This window comes from Macrobrachium nipponense, chromosome 43 (genome assembly GCF_015104395.2).
Source record: "Macrobrachium nipponense isolate FS-2020 chromosome 43, ASM1510439v2, whole genome shotgun sequence".
NCBI classification, from domain to species: Eukaryota; Metazoa; Arthropoda; class Malacostraca; order Decapoda; family Palaemonidae; genus Macrobrachium; species Macrobrachium nipponense.
In genome coordinates, this window is record NC_061104.1 from 36,587,465 (window position 1) to 36,609,904 (window position 22,440).

The 22,440-nt window shown below is 37.7% G+C and overlaps 1 protein-coding gene across 1 annotated transcript in view; it reads right to left on the reverse strand.

The window, feature by feature from the left end:
- Positions 1-20,384, reverse strand: part of LOC135213653 (aquaporin AQPAe.a-like) — a 38,587-nt gene extending 18,203 nt beyond the window's left edge. The window contains exons 1-2 of the mRNA XM_064247695.1: positions 20,326-20,384; positions 19,698-20,020 (exon numbers count right to left, since the gene is read on the reverse strand). Of these exons, the coding sequence (XP_064103765.1) occupies positions 19,698-19,913 (216 nt within the window). The 5' untranslated portion in view covers positions 19,914-20,020; positions 20,326-20,384. The remainder of the gene's footprint in view (positions 1-19,697; positions 20,021-20,325) is intronic.
- Between the last annotated feature and the right edge of the window lie 2,056 nt (positions 20,385-22,440).

The following is a 22,440-nucleotide window of genomic DNA, read 5'->3' on the forward strand; positions in this document are numbered from 1 at the left end:
CACTGAGGCAGCGTAGTCATTGCTGTCAGTCAGATTTCAAGACCTGATTAAGGTTGCTTTGAGCATACGTGACTCATTTGTTACTGTGTTTTGACCGCTAATTAATTTTCATACATTTTCAAAAGCAATACCATAAATCTGTCAAGTTCTGAGATGCCCCAACATGACCTGTCTTTCGCAGTCTATGCGCACAAGGAGCCAAAATATTGCGAAAGTTGTTCTGCAGTCTTTAATGTCCCGCCGGAAATTGACAGCAGTTTGCCTGAGACAGAAGGATACTAACTTCATGTCCAGCTGAATCGTAGGTCCGACGCTTGCCTTTAGAAGCAAGTTGAACCGCTGCTTCCAAATCCTGGCAAATTCTGATTGCCATCACTGAGAAAAATGAAGGTGAAACAATCACTCTGCTCCTTTGTCAAAACGAACTTCATGAAATCCCGTTCGCTCTTGGCTCTTATCCGTCATTTTTATTCAGCGTAATGAAGACCCTCGTCCTCTTGAGAATTCCCTCTCAATTAAAAAACATTCAATGTCGGCATTATCTGGTTATCATATCAAAACAAATATTTGAAGGAAGCTGTCGGCACGAGAGAGAGAGAGAGATGAGAGAGAGAGAGAGAGAGAGAGAGAGAGAGAGAGAGAGAGTAGGAGATAACTTGGTACGTTATCAGTCTAGCTAGATATTCGGCAACTGTTGACTGTCGATATGACGACAAAAATATGCTGATGGTGTTCAGAATGTTACAACATTGAACTTTGAAAATCTCCGAGTGTCCATGACTCTTATCAGAAGCCTCTTGTATGAGGGAAGTATTTAGATTTCATGCCGATGACTTTTCGTTTCCATAACCTACGTCTCATTTTCATTGTTGCTGACGTTTGTCATTCCATTTGAAAGTATATGGTGTTCGTTTTGATAATGGTATTGCTTTCTTCTTTGCCATTCTATCTACCTTCATTTTTGTTTTTTTTTACCTTTTTATGTTGTTTTCTTTATATCTTTACCTTCATTTTTGTTTTTACTTTATGTTGTTTCTTTAATAGTTTTTTCTTTACTTCGCTATTTCTTTTCCTGTATTGGGTTGCCTTTCCTCTTGGCCTGTAGCAATTCTCTCTCGAGAGCACAATGCATCCAGGTTTCTTGGTGTTTAAAATCGCCTCGATAATTCACCCCATCAGAGAAACACAGACAGCTATTTCCTTCCTTTTCACGTAACCCCTTCAATGAAGGACACCAATTTTCTTGCATATCGTGGCATTTTTATGGTTAATATAAAGGCGCTGTTTATGACTGCAGACGTCATCATTCTGCACGCGTTGACGCACCCGTATCATAATTCTATGGAGCCGAGTCATCGGTATGTGAAACCAACAGATAAACGGGAAAGGAAATTCATTTGCTTTTCGACTCGACGTCTATGCTGCACAAGAATCTCTTTACGCAAACCCAGATGCTGTAAATGGTGTCCTGGGACTAATATAGTATATGCTTTTAGCGCCGTTTTAAGGTCATATCAGTTCCACTATTTGACACTTCGTCTGTCGGTGCACGAATATGTCCAGGGCGAAGCCATCTACAGTCTCTTGTTTCTAGGAAGCTGATCTTCACTGCAGTTTTCAGTCCTTCTTCGGTCTGAACGTCGAGAACGTTTTTGACAGGAAGCTCAATAGTTGTCAAGTTGCGTCAGTCGGCAAAGGAGCGACAGAAAACGTCTTGTGCATCCACTCAGTCGTAAACCGCCCTGATAAGATACTCGTGCGTTTCCGGTCACAAATTTGCGGCCACCGTAGAAAGAAAAAATAAATCTTTCCCCAAAGGCTTCTCAGGAGTGACGTCTTTCTTCCATTGTATTTTATGCTGAAAAACTTTAAACCCATAAATGAAAATGAGCGAGGGAATAAACCTTTCAAGCTTTTTTTTTCCACTCTAGTACCGAGAGAGGTGAGATTTTGTTTCATGTCATACGGACATACTCACAAAGATGTGCGTATATGTGCGCGTACGAGAGTGTATACTTCTATCTCTCCTTGTGAGTATTCAGTAAATGTATATGTTCTCCTTTGGATTCCCAAAGGACCATATCTATGGCACAGAGGTCTGCAGACTCATTTCTCTTTCTTCTGAAAAAAAGCCTACACACATATACATGTATATATCGAGCTACAATGTCCTTTAATATCTAATTCGCTCTACCTCGGAATTAATATATTTTTTCATATATGCTTAACCGAAGGGGAATTCTTTCTCGATAATAGACTTGCCTGGACCGGGGCGCGAACCCAAGGAGCCTTTCAAATCCAGGAACGTCAGTGAAAGCTTTTACCTACTACACCTTAAAGCTTCACTGACGTTCCTGGATTTGAAAGGCTCCGTGGGTTCGCGCCCCGGTCCAGGCAAGTCTATTATCGAGAAAAAATTCCCCTTCGGTTAAGCATATATGAAAATATATTAATTCCGAGGTAGAGCGAATTAGATATTAAAGGACATTGTAGCTCGATATATGTATATGAATCGCGGAAATGTGATATGACTTATATATATATATATAACTAATTATATATATATATATATCATATTAGATATATATATATACATATATATATATAATAATATATATATTATATATATATATATATATATATATAGATATATATATATATCCTTGCAAAGCATTCAGGATGGTATTAGACAGACAGGGCGTATTTCATAATATGAGTTTTTTTTACAAATAGCCCAACTGTTGATCAATATTGGTTTTCATATTGTGGTATGTTCTACGCATCATTTCAACGTTAGCTGTTATTTGGAAATAGTTTTGATGAGACAGTTGTACTTTGTGCAGAGTGCCTTGGCGAACAGTTGGATTCTCCAGGCTTCCAAACGACGGACAAAGTTACGAAATGACAGCCCCTCCCCCCAACTCTCTCTCTCTCTCTCTCTCTCTCTCTCTCTCTCTCTCTCTCTCTCTATCTCTCTCTCTCTCTCTCTCTCTCTCTCTATCGTTATATGACCACGTGATGTAGGAATAACTCTGGTTACAGACTGGAGAAAAACGGCGCCATGGCTTCAATGAAAACTTAAAGTTAGAATTCACTTGATGACGGAATATTCTGAAGAAGGCGGATGTCCATCATCCCACTCCAGCGAAAATCAATTACGGAGCTGAAATTCTATAGCCGTGATGACCACCTCAGTATCAATAAGGCTTTCCAGAATGTGCCTGAGGCCAGTCGACTCAAGATTGCCGATTTGCTGTCACTGTCAGTCCCAGAGATCCAACAAACAGAAAAGGAGGAATTATCTTAGCGATCATAAGGGATTCATAATCATTTTATCGTATTTTCGATTTAGAAAGAAGCGCAAATTACACTGACACACTTCTGGAAAAAGTGTTAGGGCTGAGGGATTGTGTGAGGTGTCCACAACAAAACATCTTTCAAAGATGTCTCGCAGTAGCTTACAAATCTTTAGGTTTTCATGTTAGCGTCATTGTAAAGGAAAGCGGAAAGGGAAGTTGCACCGAAACAAATGAGGAACAAGATGTATAGAATTAAAAGGAAGATGACAGGCATTTTTTCTGATTTTTTTTTTTAACAGAAAGTAGAAGCAGTTAATGGATGACTGAAAGAACGGCTTGAATCTCGAGCGCTTTCAAAATGTTTTTGCGATATTTGTAGAAGCGTCAAATCTGAGCCACGCCATACCAGTTAATAATAATAATTATAATAATAATAATAATGATGGTTCCACAGAGTGATGAAAGGAATATCTATAAATCTCTTGACTCGTTCCATATAAGGAGGACGAGGAGAGACAGGGATCTCTGTGCTATGCAGACCTATCAGTTGAAATAAGTATGCCCCGAAGAGGTCTAAAATGGGCACTGAAATGTTGGGCCGCTTCCCTGAACTCTCCTTTGCTTCCAGATCATTGAAGGTAATAATATCCTTCCAGGAAATGGTACAATCGAACTCTCATTCCACAACACTGCTAAGTTCGTTTAGCCAGTTATCCGAAGTCTCCTCTGACATCCAAACAGCAGCAATAAGAAGAACTTGTAAAAAATAATCAATAAAACCAGGCAGGGAGGTCTTCTCGTCTTGAAACAAATAAGACAAATCTATTCGTTGAAACTTTTAACGGTTGCTAAGAGACTTACTGGATTAACAAAACAACCAAATAATACTAATGATAATAAGTAGCGAAAATTTCAATCAGTCGGTGCCTGGCAACCAGTGTCGCCAAATTGCCGAGCAGTGAGACGAAATTTTGGCGTCATTTATGAGAGCGATATTGAACGCATATTTTTCAGGGATGGCCGCGATTCACTTTAATCTGAGGTCATTAATGAACAGCCGGGTAAAGCTCATAATGGACTGTAGTAATAGCTTCAGGTTTGTAATTACACTCCCTAATATACGATTAGATATTATGCATAATCTTTCAGGCATATCTTTTAGTTCAATCATGGGGCATAGGGTTTTGCGCAGTTAATATCATTTGCATAGCTATTAGTTATATTCCTATATCCTAGCTGCTGAATTTTTAATTACACACTCACAAACCTGTATATATATATATATATATATATATATATATATATATATATATATATATAGATTTATATATATATATAATATATATATAATATATGTATATATATATATGATATACATATATATTGTTACAAATGAATGTATTCGAGATTTAGTAAATGGAAACAAGAATATAAACAGATGATTCATTTATACATTTGGAAGCTTATGTAACCGACAGCTGTAGGATGAAAGAAGGGTCGAATTATAGAACAGGGGGTGACTCGGGGGTGAAGCCAGAGTGTGAACGATGAAAGGGTTGTTGAGCCAACTCTCCTTTATGGAATAGAACAAAAGCTGAAGCTGCTGAGCTGAACCAGATGAGGAGCCTTCTCTGTCGTCATTGAATCGGATAATGTCATGGAAGTTTCTTGCAGAGGTTTGTCATTCTTGAGTCAACAGTTGAAAGACGAACGTTGCGAGAACCGACATCTCTGAATTCCAGCCTCATTGAGGCCATTGGTTTGTTAGGGAATACCAATTTCACTCGTGTTATATTGCTGAGTATCGTAGAAGACCATTAGATGAAGTTTTTACTCTGTCCTCTAGGATGCTTTGAGCCTGGGAATTAAAGTGACACCAGGATTTTCAGTCACTAAGCAACTTCCATGTAAATGAATAGCTTTAAAAGCCCTCAACCTTACCTAATTACATATTAGACTATCTGATGTGTAGAATGATCTGAATATGCTTTTGAAGAAAAATGATGTGAAAAGTGCTCCGTGGTGCCCCGCGGGCAATGAGGCTGAATGGTTTGCCTTCAGTGTGGAAGATGTCTCTATTAATAAGACGTGACGTCATCGGTGGGATCTCCTATCACATTTCATTTCAGTGACGCCAAACTAGACGATACTCGGAAAAGGTAGTGGCCGTGTTTATGGCTTCGTGGCACGTCATCCGGGAGCGGAATCTTTGCCCAGTCCATTTCAATATTGTGAGATCATTTAAGATTCTCTCTCTCTCTCTCTCTCTCTCTCTCTCTCTCTCTCTCTCTCTCATCTTGGATAATCTAAGTCATAACATTTGAACGGTATTTTGATAAAGAGAAACGTGTTGATGGAGGACGGAAAGAAGGCGTGCGTGTTTATCGGCATTTTCTGACGAAAATTGGAATCCCGAAACCTGATGCCCACTAATCATCGTATCCTGTGGCCAGTGAAGGAAGACGAGCCAATTACCTATCAACGACGTAAGACAGAAAAGATTTATCCCTCGTGTAATGAAGTCACAACTTGACCACAGAATTTGATTAGCGACTGCCTCGAACTGACCGATAATTACCTGTTATTGCCTCCAAGGCCAAAAGTGGTTCCTGGCAAAAGGTAAGATATTTTAGGCTTTTCTTAGAAGTAAACTGCTCGCGTGCATTCATGCAGAGCAGGAATTTCACGACGAACGGAAGAGGAATGGGAAATTCACATGGAAACAGCCTTTGGGGCGGTTTGTTCCGTCCGTCCTTCAGATGACTGCAATCTCAGCCTCTTATGATATTTGCTTGTATGGTGTGAGATCAATATTTTTGACAAAATAGTTCGAATGCTCGTCCCACAGTGATGGGCGATTACCAAACATCAATCCACACCTCTCAATGTTTTTACCTGACACGACCGCGCATTTCTATTTAATTTGTTTTTCGTGAGGCTTTTGCAAGAAGTGTTTTTTTGTGATTAATTATCTTTTGTGATTACTTTCCCGTTACATTTCCCACAACGCGTATCTATTTTCATTAGGTAATTGCACCGTACTAACAAAATGCATAGGTTCTTTGGCCCAACGTTTGAAAGAGTTGAGAGAGAGAGAGAGAGAGAGAGAGAGAGAGAGAGAGAGAGAGAGATGTATCGCAACTTGTGGATTGTACTGTCTGTCAAACCTATCCATGCATCCATGTTTTTGTTCTTGTCATCGGACAATGAATTCAACTGCAGTTCTTTTTTTCTTTCCGGTCATGAAGTTGAAGAACAATGGGGCCGCCTTTTTCCTCTGCCGAAATGAACGAGGGAAGAGCATGACAATCCTGACCCACTCACTCGCTATGCAGTAGCTCTATCGAAGGCTCCTAGTAACATCTCTTTCCGCTTCACTTAGCCATATTCTTCGGGTTCATCAAGTATCGAAGTAAATTAGTTCGTGCATGATGGTCATTCGATCGCTACAAATTAGACGCAACAGGTCCTCCGATATCCATATATATATATATATATATATATATATATATATATATATATATATATATATATATATATATATATGAGAAAGAGAGAGTAACAAGGACAACAACTATAGTTTAAATGAGTAAGTTGACTGAAACCCATTCAGGATGCAGCCAGCTCCTGAAGAATGCCAGACCTCAAACCAGCAACCTTGAAGACGTTTATCGCTGATAAGAGTTTCAAGATGAGAAATTATCTGTTTGCGCTAAAGATAATACGGACATATGAAGCTAATTATGCTTCTAAGACCTCTTGAAACCAGAAAGGCTTTGATTAGATATGCTTTCTTTTTTCCCTCAGATTTGCAATTAGAACATTGTTAGAAAAGGTAAAGGGCCTGTTTTTACATTTTCCTTTCTGCGGGTGGTGGGTTGTTAACTGACTCTTTATCCAGAATAAAGAGTCAGTTAACAACTTAAGTATAGAACTAATTGTCGATGCTAGGGTCAGAGGAAACAGGAAAATTCTCGGTAGCAGCGTCGTGACCGTGTACTGTGATTGACCTGGATCATATCTAGTAATGTTCACTGATGGTCTCTTTGTCTGCTCATAGCGCAATCCTGAGTAAGGTTCAGGTAGAGCCAACACAATTGCTTGAATAGGAGAAAGGGGAATAGCATTTTCCTGTTCAGGAGCTGATTGACACAACAAGGTTCCGTGTAAAAAAAAACATGTGATGCCCCATTTTTTCCTCTTTTTTTTTTCTTTATTGACAGACGAAAGGAGGATTATTTTGCAAGCCTGCAGGCCTCCAAATGAACCTTAAATCTAAACATCAAACATGGAGATTAATGCCGATTCCCGTGAAGTTTTAATGATCTTTTGATAGATATAACTATATAGTATTGAAGTTGAATAACGTCCTAGTGCCGATAAAGTTCACTACGATGAATAAGATAAAGTGATCTTGCACTTTTCACAAAGCTAAGTAAATATGAACAGTTCATCAGATCTTCAAGATTAGAAAAACAATCTGTAATCGGTGTCAACACCAGCACTCTCCCTCTTCATTAAGCTCTTCATTCAAACTCCTCTGAGGTGGGATCAGTCTTTCCTCTCTCGCTTCTATAAGCATCGATGTATTCAAATTGACTAAGTCGGGATCAAGGACCAAAATTTGGGATTTTTGATGCTCAAAATGTCCTCATTAGTGAGCGAATAGTGCAATCATAATACTATAAAGCAAAAGAAAAAAAATTATCAAAGACGAAGCGCCTATGTGCGTGATCGATATCCAATGTTCAGGTCTCGTTTTCTCCAACACTACTTGCACTACCTCTTGTGCGTACACTATCAAACGGTGTTATATTTGCTCGAGAGCCAACGCCAGCTAACCTCGTATGTGGGATGGTAGTGACAATTTTCACCTAAAATCAGTTCTCATAAATTGAACTCAGAAAGCAATGCTTCTAAAGTGTGCTGAAGTACCCAGTTGTGTCAACTAATAGCTCCCTCCCAGATTAATTCCCGCCCACATTTCTCTCTTTTCCGTTTTCTTTCTATACACCGGTTTGAGAGGAAAAAAATGAGGGGCGGGAGGCGCCGCATAAAACCGCCGTTCCATTTTCTCTAGAAAGAAAATCTGCCGCAAAAACTAAACGTCGCCTGAAAATACGTATTCTGCTCATGTGTCTGCGCGTGTGGAGGACCCCAGGACAAGTTTATAGATTAAAAAATATATAAATCACCGTATTCCTTAGAATACCACATTGCATTATAGATCACATCAGCCAAGAAAATGATTCTATTAAGGACTGTTCTTCTGTCAATGTTGCATAATATGGCATTAACATATTAATAGAGCAACTGCATGCACACAAACACATACATATGTATGTGTGTTTGTGTCTCTGTGTTTATGTGTGTGATCATTGTTATATTTGAGCCATAAATAATTTCCAGTCTGTCTAATCAAAGGTTGCATGCTGAATAACCAAACGGTTTTCCTCCCCGCACCGTTGGAGTCCCGTGCTACACTCCTGGCGCAAAGTCATCCTGGTCATCCGCGCTAGATAATAATTAGTGTAATTGGCCCTACGACGTAGACACACACAGTCTTCCTTCAAAGGAGAGGGCTAAGGGCTGCCTCAAGCAGCAACCCAAGTTTAATTGACGACTGGAGAGTAGTCACTGTCCCGGCTATACATAATAGTGGCTCCTCCCGTTTTCAAGTGGCTTCATTAGTGGCTGAAACGACTTGCTTGAGGAGCCATCTCCGCTCCTAGTCTCAGTGAGTCGTATTTCGTCTTAACACTAATATGAAGCATAAACATACACGCCATAAACGCCATCTTGTAGATAGTGTATCAAATACATAGATATTTACGTCCATGAATAATATCCTTGGCAGCACACAGACAACCCTCTATAGGCTTACTTTACCATTTAATGTATTATTATTATTATTACATTATTATTATTATTATTATTATTATTATTATTATTATTATTATTATTATTATTATTATTATTCACATTCACTTTCAAGAGTATGTCCATAACTCGAAAAATAACAGAAGACTAACCAATAATCTAAAGAAAAGAATATATATGTACATATATATATATATATATATATATATATATATATATATATATATATATAAACATGGTTAATTTACATGGTATATTTTGTATATATAGTGTGTGTTGGTATATTATATATATATATTATATATATATATATATATATATATATATATATATATATATATATATATATGACTGGTAAAAATTTTCTGTTACAAAAGATTCCCATCTAATGAAAGGAGCCCATAAAAACACCAAATATAGAAAGTAAGTACTATATTTCAGAGACTGCTGTCTCTCGCTTCAGTAGTCTCTGAAATATAGTATTTACTTTCTATCTATATTTTTGCCGTTTTTTTGGGCTCATATATGTATATATATATATATGGTGTGTGTGTGTGTGTGTGTGTGTGTGTTGTGTGTGTGTATAGAGCTTGTCATAATTCTTGAGGTTCAAAATCTATAGGCGATAGTACAGGAAATTTGACCAAAAAAATATAGAGGCCCATAATTGAGATTGCTCAGTTTAGTTATGGTAACTTTCCCTTCACCGCTAAACGTTGGAATTGCACTGATTTCTCCATGGAAGTCTAACTGTCTTTTATGAGTCCTTTCTCAGACTTATCAGTTTCAGTGTAGATCGGTGCGCTCCCTCCCTTCTCTCATTGACCCCAGACCTTCTGTCATCGATCAGGCTTTATAATCAGCAGCCTCAGGTTCAGAGATATATTGATAAGGCATTCTTTTGATAACTCTTTTAGTTAATGTCATCATAATCACCCATACATCCAACCGCAATCCTATTTATGACTGTTATATTTCTTTCTTATCCTAATTCACCATTTTGCTGCTGATTCAGGGCCAAAAAGGTTCTTTCAGCCCACAGATGTTATAGCTTCGCCTTGATTCATTCCATACGAGGGCTTTTATATCACTGATTTGTTTTTTCCTCCGTAAATGGTCCACATGGTGACTTACTATTTGTTCAGACATTGAAGGACGTAATCAAACTAAATGCCTTCTTCGATTGTTCTTCTTGCTGTGGCTAATCAGACTGGATAAGAACTTTAAGACATAATGACTATCAAGAAGGTCATCTGAACGTATGCCTATTGCAACTAACTACTTTGTGAGAAAAAAATCATAGCAAATTCTATGGGAGTGGAATGTTATCCTCTATTGCAAAAATACGTAATCGTCATCCTCACTACTTCAGCACACACACACAGCCGCTGTTTTGTCGTTACCAGAAACAACATAAAAAGGCAGACGTGTGCTCAGCGCTTCCAAGTAGACTTACAACCTTTTTCAGACGACCATCATTATCAGAAAGACTGCAAATGAGAGCGTTTAACAGTTTGACAGTAAGCCTTGGTAGGAATCTCTCTCTCTCTCTCTCTCTCTCTCTCTCTCTCTCTCTCTCTCTCTCTCTCTGTATCAATTTATCGTCCCACTATTTCTTGATTGGCGATCAGTGAATGAATCTAAAAATACTGAAGCTCCTTGTAATTAGAAGCGTCATCAGGATGCCTCATTTAAACTACCGTAATTATGGGTTCTTGTGACTCAGTGAATCAAGACGTTCCTCTCGCCAGCAAAAGGTCCCGGCTTCGATCCCAGTGCGAACCGCATCGCTTTGGGCTCGACCCATTCTATTTCACCCTATTGTACCTTTGATCACCTTTGCTGTGATTTAGGTACACTGTCGACTTTGTTCGGTCGCATCCAGTATGGGGAAGGGAAGGCGGCTGATAACCTCTTCCCAAAGCAAAGCACTTTCTGAGAACTAGGGGTCTAAAATCTTCTGCATATATAATAATTTTAATTATATATATATATATATATATAATATATATATATATATATATATATATATATATATATATCTATATATATATATACACATAGTCCTATACACACACATATATATTATGTATGTATGTTTGTATGCATGTATGTATATGTGTGCGTTTATGTATGTATGTATATAATGACATTCGAAATGAAGGCTGAAATTCACGTAACGAATTAACCTAAAGTAAACATAAAAAAGACATCAGCATAAAAAAGACACACTCCTTAAGAAGTATTAATCATAAGGGTATTTGCGTTAATTGCCAACACGTCATGCCCTTAGCACATAATCAGGGAAGTTCTGTCAAACAGAACTTTTTTTTTTTTTAAATTGATGGAAGATGCGAACTACAAGAGGAGAGAGAGAGAGAGAGAGAGAGAGAGATAATGAAATAAGTCAGTTATCAAAGGTAAAGCTGTACTTCAGAAGAGAGTTGATTGTGCACTTATGAAAAGTTAATTAATGAGACTATGAAAAATGAGTTTTTTTTTTTTTGCTATCAATAATCTCCGTAAAGTGGTCAATGGAGCCTTATTGAAAAGGCTCTTCATATATGGTCAATATATTTCATTTAGCACATCCTTCCATACCTGTTAAGTCATTATTCTTTGAGAAGGTTAAAAGGAACAGAATCAAGCAACAGGGTTGCTCATCTTTACGTTATTGTGTGATACATTGCCTTGCGTCTACCAAATGGTTAATCTTGTCCTGTTACTCTGGAATTCTTTCCACTTCGGATACCGCGCAGGAGAATTCATTTGGCGGCAAAAAATTGAGCGCTCTGTTGCAAAGTTTGCCTCGAGATATGATTTTCTCTTGTCGCCTGATTTGTTATAAAGGATTGTTGTGAGAAGTGGGAGCGGGAGAGAAGAAAAGGTCGTCATCAGCACCTATCAAAACTCGATTATGACCCGCATACTACAGGCTCCATTTTCCATCGTCTCCAGCGTCTTCCGTTCTCCCCATCCTACGCCTACTACTCCGCTTCCTCTCCCTCCTCCTACTGCTAATACTGATTTTCCTATCCATTTCTTCCATCGCCTCCACCTCCTCCTCCTTCTCCTTCTTCCTTCCCCTCCTCCTCCTCCTCGCGCAAGAAACCTCCTCCTCCATCCCCGCCCTCCAACATCCTCCTCCTTCTCATTTTCTCCTTTCTCTCCTCCTCCTCCTCCTCCTCCTCCTCCCCCGCCATCCGCCCTTCCTCCCTCTGTCGAGTCGTCATAACCTGGTTCAATTGGTTGACGGAACTGTTTGCATATTGGTTTTAATGGAATAAAAGGGTTTGGCTCCATTTGCTTTGTACGACAAGTCACGGCAGACAATACCCGAAATGTTATGATTAAATAAACTCTCTCTCTCTCTCTCTCTCTCTCTCTCTCTCTCTTCTCTCTCTCTCTTCTCTCCTTTTATCATTATCATCAGCATTAAGGAAACGTTATGTAGTATCTAACAACGTCGTTTGGCTATGGAAGATTTAATAGCAAAGCGTGATTTCATACATGAAAAGAAAATGAAACATTTCTGAGCAATGCGCCATGAATAAAAACGCTACACTTTTCACTTTTAACGTCTCTGAATAGACGTAAGAGATTACTTTAGAAAAACAAAACGTTACAAAGGCGCGCGCTCGTGTACACACACATACAAACATAGAACACACACACATACACACACACACACACACACACACACACACATATATATTATATATATATATATATATATACATATATTATATATATATATATATATATATATATATATATATATGTATATATATATATATATATATTATTATATATATATATTATATATATATTATATATTAATGTATGCGTGTGTGTGTCCTTGACTCCTTTTGAAAACCGAGGCTCAAGATGGGGCGTTGTGCTGGGCGACTTGGATGCAAAGGAAAATGCCAAAGAATGGAAACGTTGATTTGGTCGATTTGTGTTCGTGTCGCTTAGTGTAAGAAATGAAGTTTTAGAAATGTCTTTCGAGTAATGGCTTATATGAGGTGTTCGTACAGAGTTCATGAATGACGAAGCTGATGACTGAAATGTTGACGGCAGATAAGGCAGTCATAATTGATCATAACAAGACAGAAAAGAAAGAGAAAATAAAAGGTAATTTTAACCTAGAGGAAAGGGACAAAATATGAATACATGTGTAACAAATACGAGTAGAACTAATAGAAAGAAGTGAGAGGGTCTTAAAGAGAACTGAATAGGTAAAAATGTATCAGAATTTGGGTTAGATCGCCAGATTTACATTTCCAGAACGAGAGGAAAACCGTCCAGAGGTATTCAAAATGAATTATAAAGATCTCAAGGACAGCGTGACATAACAAAGTGAAATTATGAAGGTGGAAATTGTGTTAAAAGTAGGGGAAAGTTTAAAGAAGTCATTGGCATAAAGGACACAGTGAAGAATAGTAGTGTTGTATCAATAAAATGGTTATCACTTTTGTGAGGTCTCATGGCTACTGACAGACCGTCCCGCCGTCCTTTGATGACGGGAAAACTTGACATCTGCAGCACCTGTGAACTTCCACTCATCGTTATGAACCCTGCAACCCCCGAGAGCATTCTGCTTTCGGATTCTTGGCATAACACCGCTTGCACTGAGCCAGCAAATCATTGGAAAGCCTCAAGAATTCAGGTACCACCAATCAAGTGAGAACAGACGTTTCCGAAAAATATTTTGACGCCGTGTCCTGTTCGACAAAACAATCGCCACTGATGTGACATCGAGACGTGACCAGCAATCCGCCTTCACGGCATAATTGACCAGAAAATTAACATGACCTATAACTTCATACATGCGAGAGGAAGGTCTGTTTCACGAGCAGTGTATACAGTGACTGCTCGAGAATTGAGCGCTCTGGTTAACAAACAAAATTCTGCTCTTATTCTGTGAAACAATGTTTGGAGTTTTGTCCATTGTAAAACCTACAACTAAAAAAATTGAATCCGTAACAACTTTTGGTATATCTCTGATGAAATTTTGTATTTTGCGTTTTGCATTCGACGACTGGATAGGAGATCATTCCAGTAACATTTTTCGATAACTATGCAAGAATGTTTTAATATTCATCTTTTAAAAAAGACGATGCGTTCTGAAAATCGATTCTTAGTTTCTGGTTTGGTTTTCTTTGTTCTTCTCCTACAAATATGTCGACTTTGTTTTGCTGAAAGAATCAACGAGGACCAATCGCTGGAAACAGCTGAAATCCCATTCCGCTTGATCTGTCTGGCATCATTTGTGATCAAAATAAATCGGCGTCTCCGCAGCTCCGTCTTTCCCCCAAGGAATCATCCCTTAGGGAGGGCGTTCATAAATCTGAGGATGAAGCCTAACAACTGGCACATCCTGTGGGTTATTTAAGTGTCGTAGAGACGTAGAACACGAGGGTTAAAAAGCGCAGGGAATACTTCCAGTCATCTGCAGGGAGGATGTTGCCTTTTAGACTTACATTTCAGTATTTAGGAGGATCTTTCTTTTCCTTCATCGTTATGTTCATTCGTTATTTATAAAGTTGTTCATCTACGTCCAAAATTTTTATCCAAATTAGTGTGGGTGGAGTCGTTAAACTGTAATCAGCCCCTATTGAACTGAATGAGCGTAAAATAATCCAGTGTAATCATTCACGGCCATTTACAGGCGCCAGATGCCTCTTAATCAAAGTTGTAAACATCATCCACAAACAAATTTTAAGTTATTAATGACGGTACTATTTAAGCCAACAACACGCTTCACATACCACGCAATCGAGGAAAATAAACAGTATGAAACATTAGTGACAAAGTGTTCGCTTATTTTGAATATGTTTTAATTTTCTTCTTTTAAATCTTTCAGAACCATAAAAGAGTTCTATAGATCTTTAGACATCATGGAAGATCCTCAGTAAACGTAGAAGTAGCCTGTAAAAAAACAAATCGTTTTTGAAGGAAGACTTGCGACTTGAAGTTCTTCATTTCGAAATGAAGCTGCGACCGAGATCAGACCCCGAAAGCATCAGTTCCAAGCAAAGAAAAAGGAAGGAAAAGGGTGATGCCAGGAGGCAGGATGCAGCGTTCACGCGAGGTCTTGTATCGAGGGACTGCCAAAAAGGATGTAATCAACAGGCGCGTTCAAGTGGCTCTTTATGTTAGTTTTGTGTCCTCCCTTCTGGTGCTCCGTTCAACGGTTTGGAGTGGGTCCGAACATCGGTCTGACCTCCCACTTCTCAAGTTAAACGACTTCTAAAGGGTTCTCCCGTTCGCTTTCCTTATTGTCTTTCAAGATGGCAGGTTTACGGCGCTTGTAAGTGCTCGCCTATGAACCGCATCTCGTGGCTTTTGGCGTGATAGTTGGTGAGAGCACGATAACGAGAGAGAGAGAGAGAGAGAGAGACTCGTGATAAGTATATGCGCCTATATAAGCGTGCGTTGCGAATGCTTGTAAACTACTGAGCCCCGAACTACCACTCAAAAAGCGCTTCAATTCAGCAAGAGCCCCACCCTGGAAACGCTACGCGTCGTTCCGACCCTTGAACCAAATGACCTTCGTTTCATAAGGACCAATTGTGAGAGATGTTGACCCCGGACTTGATGACAGCAGTTCTTGAAGTGTTACACACTTTAAATAATCAAAACATGGGTACACATTGTATTTTATGTATACGTGTTTAATAATTTGTCACTAACATCAGACATGAAATTTTAATACTTTTACGGATGAATTCCCTTTTAATTCTTTATGCTGGATACAGGATATCATAGGAATAGCATATCACCAAATGGAATTATTATTACCATATGATAAATGCACCCACCCTGACCAGGGTTCGACTCTACATTTCTTTGAGTTGGTTCGTGCGTGATATCAAACATATTGTACTTAGCTAACAGGAACAATAATAATTTATTTCCGTTATACACAGTCCTGACGAAATCAGGATCGCAGTCAACCCTTCTCCCCATGCAAGATAAAATGTTGACTTCTGATGTAATGAACCACATTCACTTTGTCAGTTTTTCTCTTCTGGTTTTGACATTCTGTCCCTCGAAATTTTTTACTATTATCTTTCCAGACGAAAGGGAACACCTACGTAATACCCTGTCTGGTCCAAATGCCAGGAGAAGCAATGGTTGAAACGGCGGACTTTTTCACTGACGGCAGTTAGGTCCTATGTGAAATTCAGCCATGTTACTTTTGACATACTGCTTTACCTATCAGATTTGCTTTGGTGTAACTCTCTCTCTCTCTCTCTCTTCTCTCTCTCTCTCTCTCTCTCTCTCTCTGTGTGTGTGTGTGTGTGTGTGTGCGTTCGAATGTAAATCTCTAGACGATCATATGGTAGAGGGTCGTTTTGAAGACTGACTGACAGCACTTATCATCATTACACGAAATAAAACTGAACACAGGAGAAAAATCGAACGACATCGTGGATTTCTGTAACATCGTTTCCCATCAAAGGCCACTTAAGAGGCCGGACAGTTTGAGATGTTATCAATTAAACCCTGATACTTGTGCTTCATCTGAGATATTCATTACCTAATTAACTCTAAGTTCTGTGTTTGCATCTGCCTCTTTTTTTTTCCTTTTTCTTTTTTCCCGACAATCAATCGTTTAGGGATACTGAAGCGTCGTACCGCACGCGACTAAACCTTGATTACCTTTGAATGAAATTTTAAAGCTGCAGTAAAGGACGGACTATTTAGATTTCAATCGTAAATATTAGATATAAAATCTCATATTAAATTAGATTGAAAAAGATTTTGAGAAAGGCCAGAATGGCACCTACTGTATGGCAATGCAATGACAACTGTCCATCAGAATTAAAGATAAAAGATAAAAGATGGCCAAAAGGGTCCCTATGAAGCTTTGGACCTCTTCCTCGGATCGCTTCTATTTTCTTTCAATCTATATTGTAAACACTTGTTTTGGCGGATGTGTCTCTGAATAAAAATAAAGTGCTATTTTGGGCACTCAAGCAATCGAAACAAATAGGTTTGGAGCCTAAAAACCAGACTTAATATAACCACAGAAGGGAAATGGATCTGCCCCGATCTTTTCACCCATATTGTATGAGATTTCCTCCCTTACCCATCAATGGCTTTCATCCATCACCCCCACCTGGCAACGCGCAAGCGCACAAAGTCTAGCATTTCGGATCCGAAGTCAAAGAAGAAAGACCAAGTCTTGTTCTTCTCGTGCTTGCGAGCAATCAGGCGGTGAGGAACAACTAAATATTGCCTTTCAACCTAACTTATGACAAAAAAAAGATAGCAAAGGAGCGAGCGCTTTGCCTTGTATTTCACGAAGACAACCACGCGTTAGAAAGCACAAACAAACCCCTGGCGACAAAATCAAATAGGCGTCATTGAAACCACGTATTAAGTTTTTGCACTGAGATGATTAAAAAAATAAATTAAAAAAAGCAGCACTCGGTGTCATCGCGTCATCACTGATCGTACGTGGTAGCAAGAATTTATGCGGTGTATCATAACAAGTTAATTTATGAAAGAGAATGTGTACAATTTTTCGCCCACCTCAGGAATGTAGGTCATCAGCCGATTCTTATTCACGATTAAAATTCAATCTTGGCTTTTGTGAATTCATTTCTAAACCAAACAGATGACGTTGCATTTTGGGGTACTAAAGACACGTGTGCGTTCTGATAAAGCCGTCAGCCTTGAACATATCTATTTGAAATGCTAGAAAGAGAAGGCTGTTGATTGCAGCGTGATTGGCCTTGCTTCGGTACATCTGCATTTATGAATATCGACAAGTGTGTGCCGCTTCGAAAGTCCGCGACAAGTGTTGGCACACCTGTTTCATTGCACCTGATACCAACGCACGCGAGTATAAGGTCTCTCTTCGCTGAGACCTGAGAAGCTGAAGTAAAGAAACTACGAATGACGAGACAAAAGGTCTCTGAATAACAATTAAATGGGGAGATCAATGCAGATTCGAAGATAGGTCACGCGTCGACCTCACTTGGCGACATCTTTGTCTCATTGGTTTGGGGGTTTTCAATGTTGGCTGATCCCTGATCAGTGACATCCATACACAGTTTTCATTTGGACATTGTTCCAGTTCTGTTTCTTCACATTCTAAAAGCTGAATAATCAGAAGGAAGTCGTTCGATCTTGCCTTATGGGAATGTTGGATCATTGCGTATGATTATAATAGCTACAGAAGCGCAGGTGGAGTCATTTTTAATATCCGAGAAAATAATAACAGAAATCATATTAGTAATTAGATTATTTTTGCCGGGATTTAGAGAAATGTAGCGTATGCAGAAAGTTATTCTTGATTTCTCAAAAGGAAGTACTAATAATAATAATAATAATAATAATAACAAGCCATTTTCTCTACTTTGGACTGTTTTTCAGGGGGCATCCCCTCATCTCCACGACCATGTTTCAACTAAGCGAAAAACACATTGCTATTCCTTCTTCTTCCGAAACTTTACATTCGCTGAGAACTAGTATAGATGTGATCAGCTGCTAAAGTGGACAGGTGCCCGTTTCTTCAGTTAAGCATTGGTTAAAGCTTTTACAAATGAAATAGTATCACGACAGTGCTAAAATGACCACTAACGGCCCCTGGGGCTGGGGTGAGATTAGCCTTTATTATTCTAATAATCCGTTTTTCTCAATGGCGATTGCGTAACATTCAAGGTGAGTAGTTTAATCTTTAAGATGATCCATTAAAGGCTTAAAAGAAGCTTGGCGTTTTACAGGCGCCTCTGTGTGGACTTCGTTCACTGATGATAATAATGATAATGATAATATGTGCGTTATTCAAGATGGCCTTTCAGCAACGACTCTATGAGTGAAAACAGCGCTCAACATCACGATTACAGTCACTATCAGTTCTCTGATAACGACGATATAATCTGCTCTGAGCTGCCTTTCGACCTCGTAAAGTACCCCGAAATTGCCAATGATGAAAGGAAGAATGAGTCTTCTCTTGGATGTTTTCCCTCTGAGGGTTTTGTCGACATTTCGACAAATGAGAGACCGGAGCCAGATTTAGATTTTTCTTTTCCTGCATCCGAAGAATGCATATATATATGTGTGTGTGTGTGTGTGTGTGTGTGTGAAACTGTAACAGCCACAATGCCCTCTTAACTTCTCAAATTCTTTGCTCTTTTTTTTGGGTACGCTTGTCACTACAAAGCCTCGAGATCCAGCTTCAAAGAAATTTGAAGAAATCATGATGTCCGGTAGCGAGAAACGAACCCGCGATACCATCATCACGACGAGGTCACCTTGCCGACCTGACCACGAATATATATATATATGTGTGTGTGTGTGTGTGTGTGTGTGTGTGTGTGTGTGTGTTTGTTTGCTTGTGTGCTTATACCGGATGTTGTACCTACAATAATCGTTAGATTTTTATTCTCATGGCATAAAGCAGCCACTAGCATCTTCCCTGTCTTTCTTTCGAGATGGAGGAAATGAGGAGGGAAAGAGGAAGGCCTGAACTGGGCAGGAGAAACTGAGGCGTCTTACCTGAGCCACTGTGGCGACGGTGACGCCGAAGGCGAAGGCGATCTGCACCTTCGAGGGGGCGTAGTCGTCTGTCCATCCTCCGATGCAGCTTCCGCAGCCGACGAAGACGAGGATCATGGTGCCCAGGAATTCTGCCACGAGGGCCTTTCCGAGGGAGCCGTACTCCTTGAGCTCGCTGGTGCCGATGTAGTCGCGCATGTCCTTTATCTTGCCCATCTTGCTCTTTGGTGTTGCTACTTGTGCAGACTGCTGCTGCTGCTAAGCTTCCCCGTCTAGTACTACTACTACTACTACAGTATGGAGGCGCCTCGGGCGGTGGGGAGCTGTTCAAAGCAGAAAGGGAAAAGGCGATAGATAGTCTACAGGTGTGCAGTGACTTAGTTAGTCCACGGGGACGCTCACGAACATTTAACTACTCGACTAAAAAAGTAATAATTCAAGCTGTTATGACCTCAAAATCGAAATGGAAAATTGAAATTATATAAAAAATAAGGAGTTAAGGAACGTCTTTCGGTGAATGGGAATAATTTATAAAGTGATTCAAAAGACTATCCAATAGAGGAGGTTATTTTTGAAAAGATCTGTAAGTGGGTCAGGACAGAGATACGACAGCACGTCTGCTACTAACGAGATTTGGCGGGGCACTACGACCAGCTTAGCAAGAGAGGCAACTCAGCAACTGGGCAACTCTCTGTATGGCTCTCGGTATATATAGGCAGGAGGACGTCTCGAAAACACACACACACAAACGTACGCACTCCGTCCTCCCCGACCCCCTGGGACATTGCCCAACCCCCCTCTCCTCAGTAATCCTTCTGTAATCGTAGTCGATGAAAAATCTTAGAACTGAACATTATATCAACAAGGGACATTTTTACTCATACATACATACATACATACATTACATTACATACATAAAATACATATTAATATATATATATATATATATATATATATAAATATATAAATATATATATATATATATATATATATATGTGTGTGTGTGTGTGTGTGTGTGTGTGTTTGTGTGTGTGTGTATTTTTGTGTGTGTGCATGTGTGCGTATGTGAGATAATAATGTCCTCTGCTGATATAGCGTTCACTAATATGATATTTTTCAATTATATTATATAATGTTTCAATTATATTATATAATGTATATGAAAGTTTTTATAATATATATATATATTAATTTTTTCAAATATGTGATATATAAAAATTATATAATATATATATAAACAAATATATGTGTAGATATATATGCATAAAAATATATATCAATAAATATATATACTTGTATATAAATATATATATGCATACATATTATGTATGTATATATTGTATATCTATCTACCAATTTATATATATATAATTGATATTATATGATATATACATATACATATATATATCTATAGATATATATATATATATATATCACATATATTTACAATAATATTTATAGGTATATATATACAGATATATATATATATATATATATATATATATATATATATATATATATATTATATACAGATAAATATCCTCGATATAAATGTATATATATATATATATATTTATATATATATATATATATATATATATCATATATATATATATATATATATATGTGTATATATATAAATATATATATGTATAAATATATGTATATTTTATATATATATATATATATATATATATATATATATATATATATACATGTGTGTGTGTGTGTGTAGATTATGTGTATAAAAAATCTTAGAAGTGAAGACTATATCAGCAGAAGATATTTTCGTCACACACACACACACACACACACACACACACACACACACACACATACATATATATATATATATATATATATATATATATATATATATATACATATATATATATATAATATACATATAATACATATATATATATATATACGTATATATAAAAATCTATGTACACATATATACGTACACACACATATATACATATATGTGTGTGTGTACGTATATATGTGTGCATAGATTTTTATATTTACATGTATATTTGTATATATATATATATATATATATATATATATATATATATATATATATATATATTTACATATATATATACATATATATATTTTATATAATACATATTAAACATATAATTACAAATATGGAATATATACATATATATATATATATATATATATATATATATATATATATATATATATATATATATATACAACACACTACACCAAAGGGACATAACTCCTATCAGATATCTCTCTCTCTCTCCCTTCCCTGCCGTCGCTTTCTTTATCAAACTAATCCCACCAACGCGTGAGTTAGTTAACGTTATGCAGCCATTGTAATTCTCCTACTATCACTTTCAGTCTGTTGACATGAACAATCCCTCTCATCTGTATGCTGCTACGCAGATAGTTAATGGTGTTATATATATATATTATATATATATATATAATATATATGATATATATATATATATATATATATATATATGTAAAATACTATGTATATATATATATATATATATATATATATATATATATATATATATATATACATATATATATATGTATGTATATTCCATTTTTTTTACCTCACTATGACCCATGCCCTCCCACCCTGCTATTTGGAGGCAAGCATTAAATATTTGGAGGATACTTTTTCCAAAGTATTTATATACATTGATACTTAAGTATTTAGTATATGTAGCTAGATATTTTAAATTACACT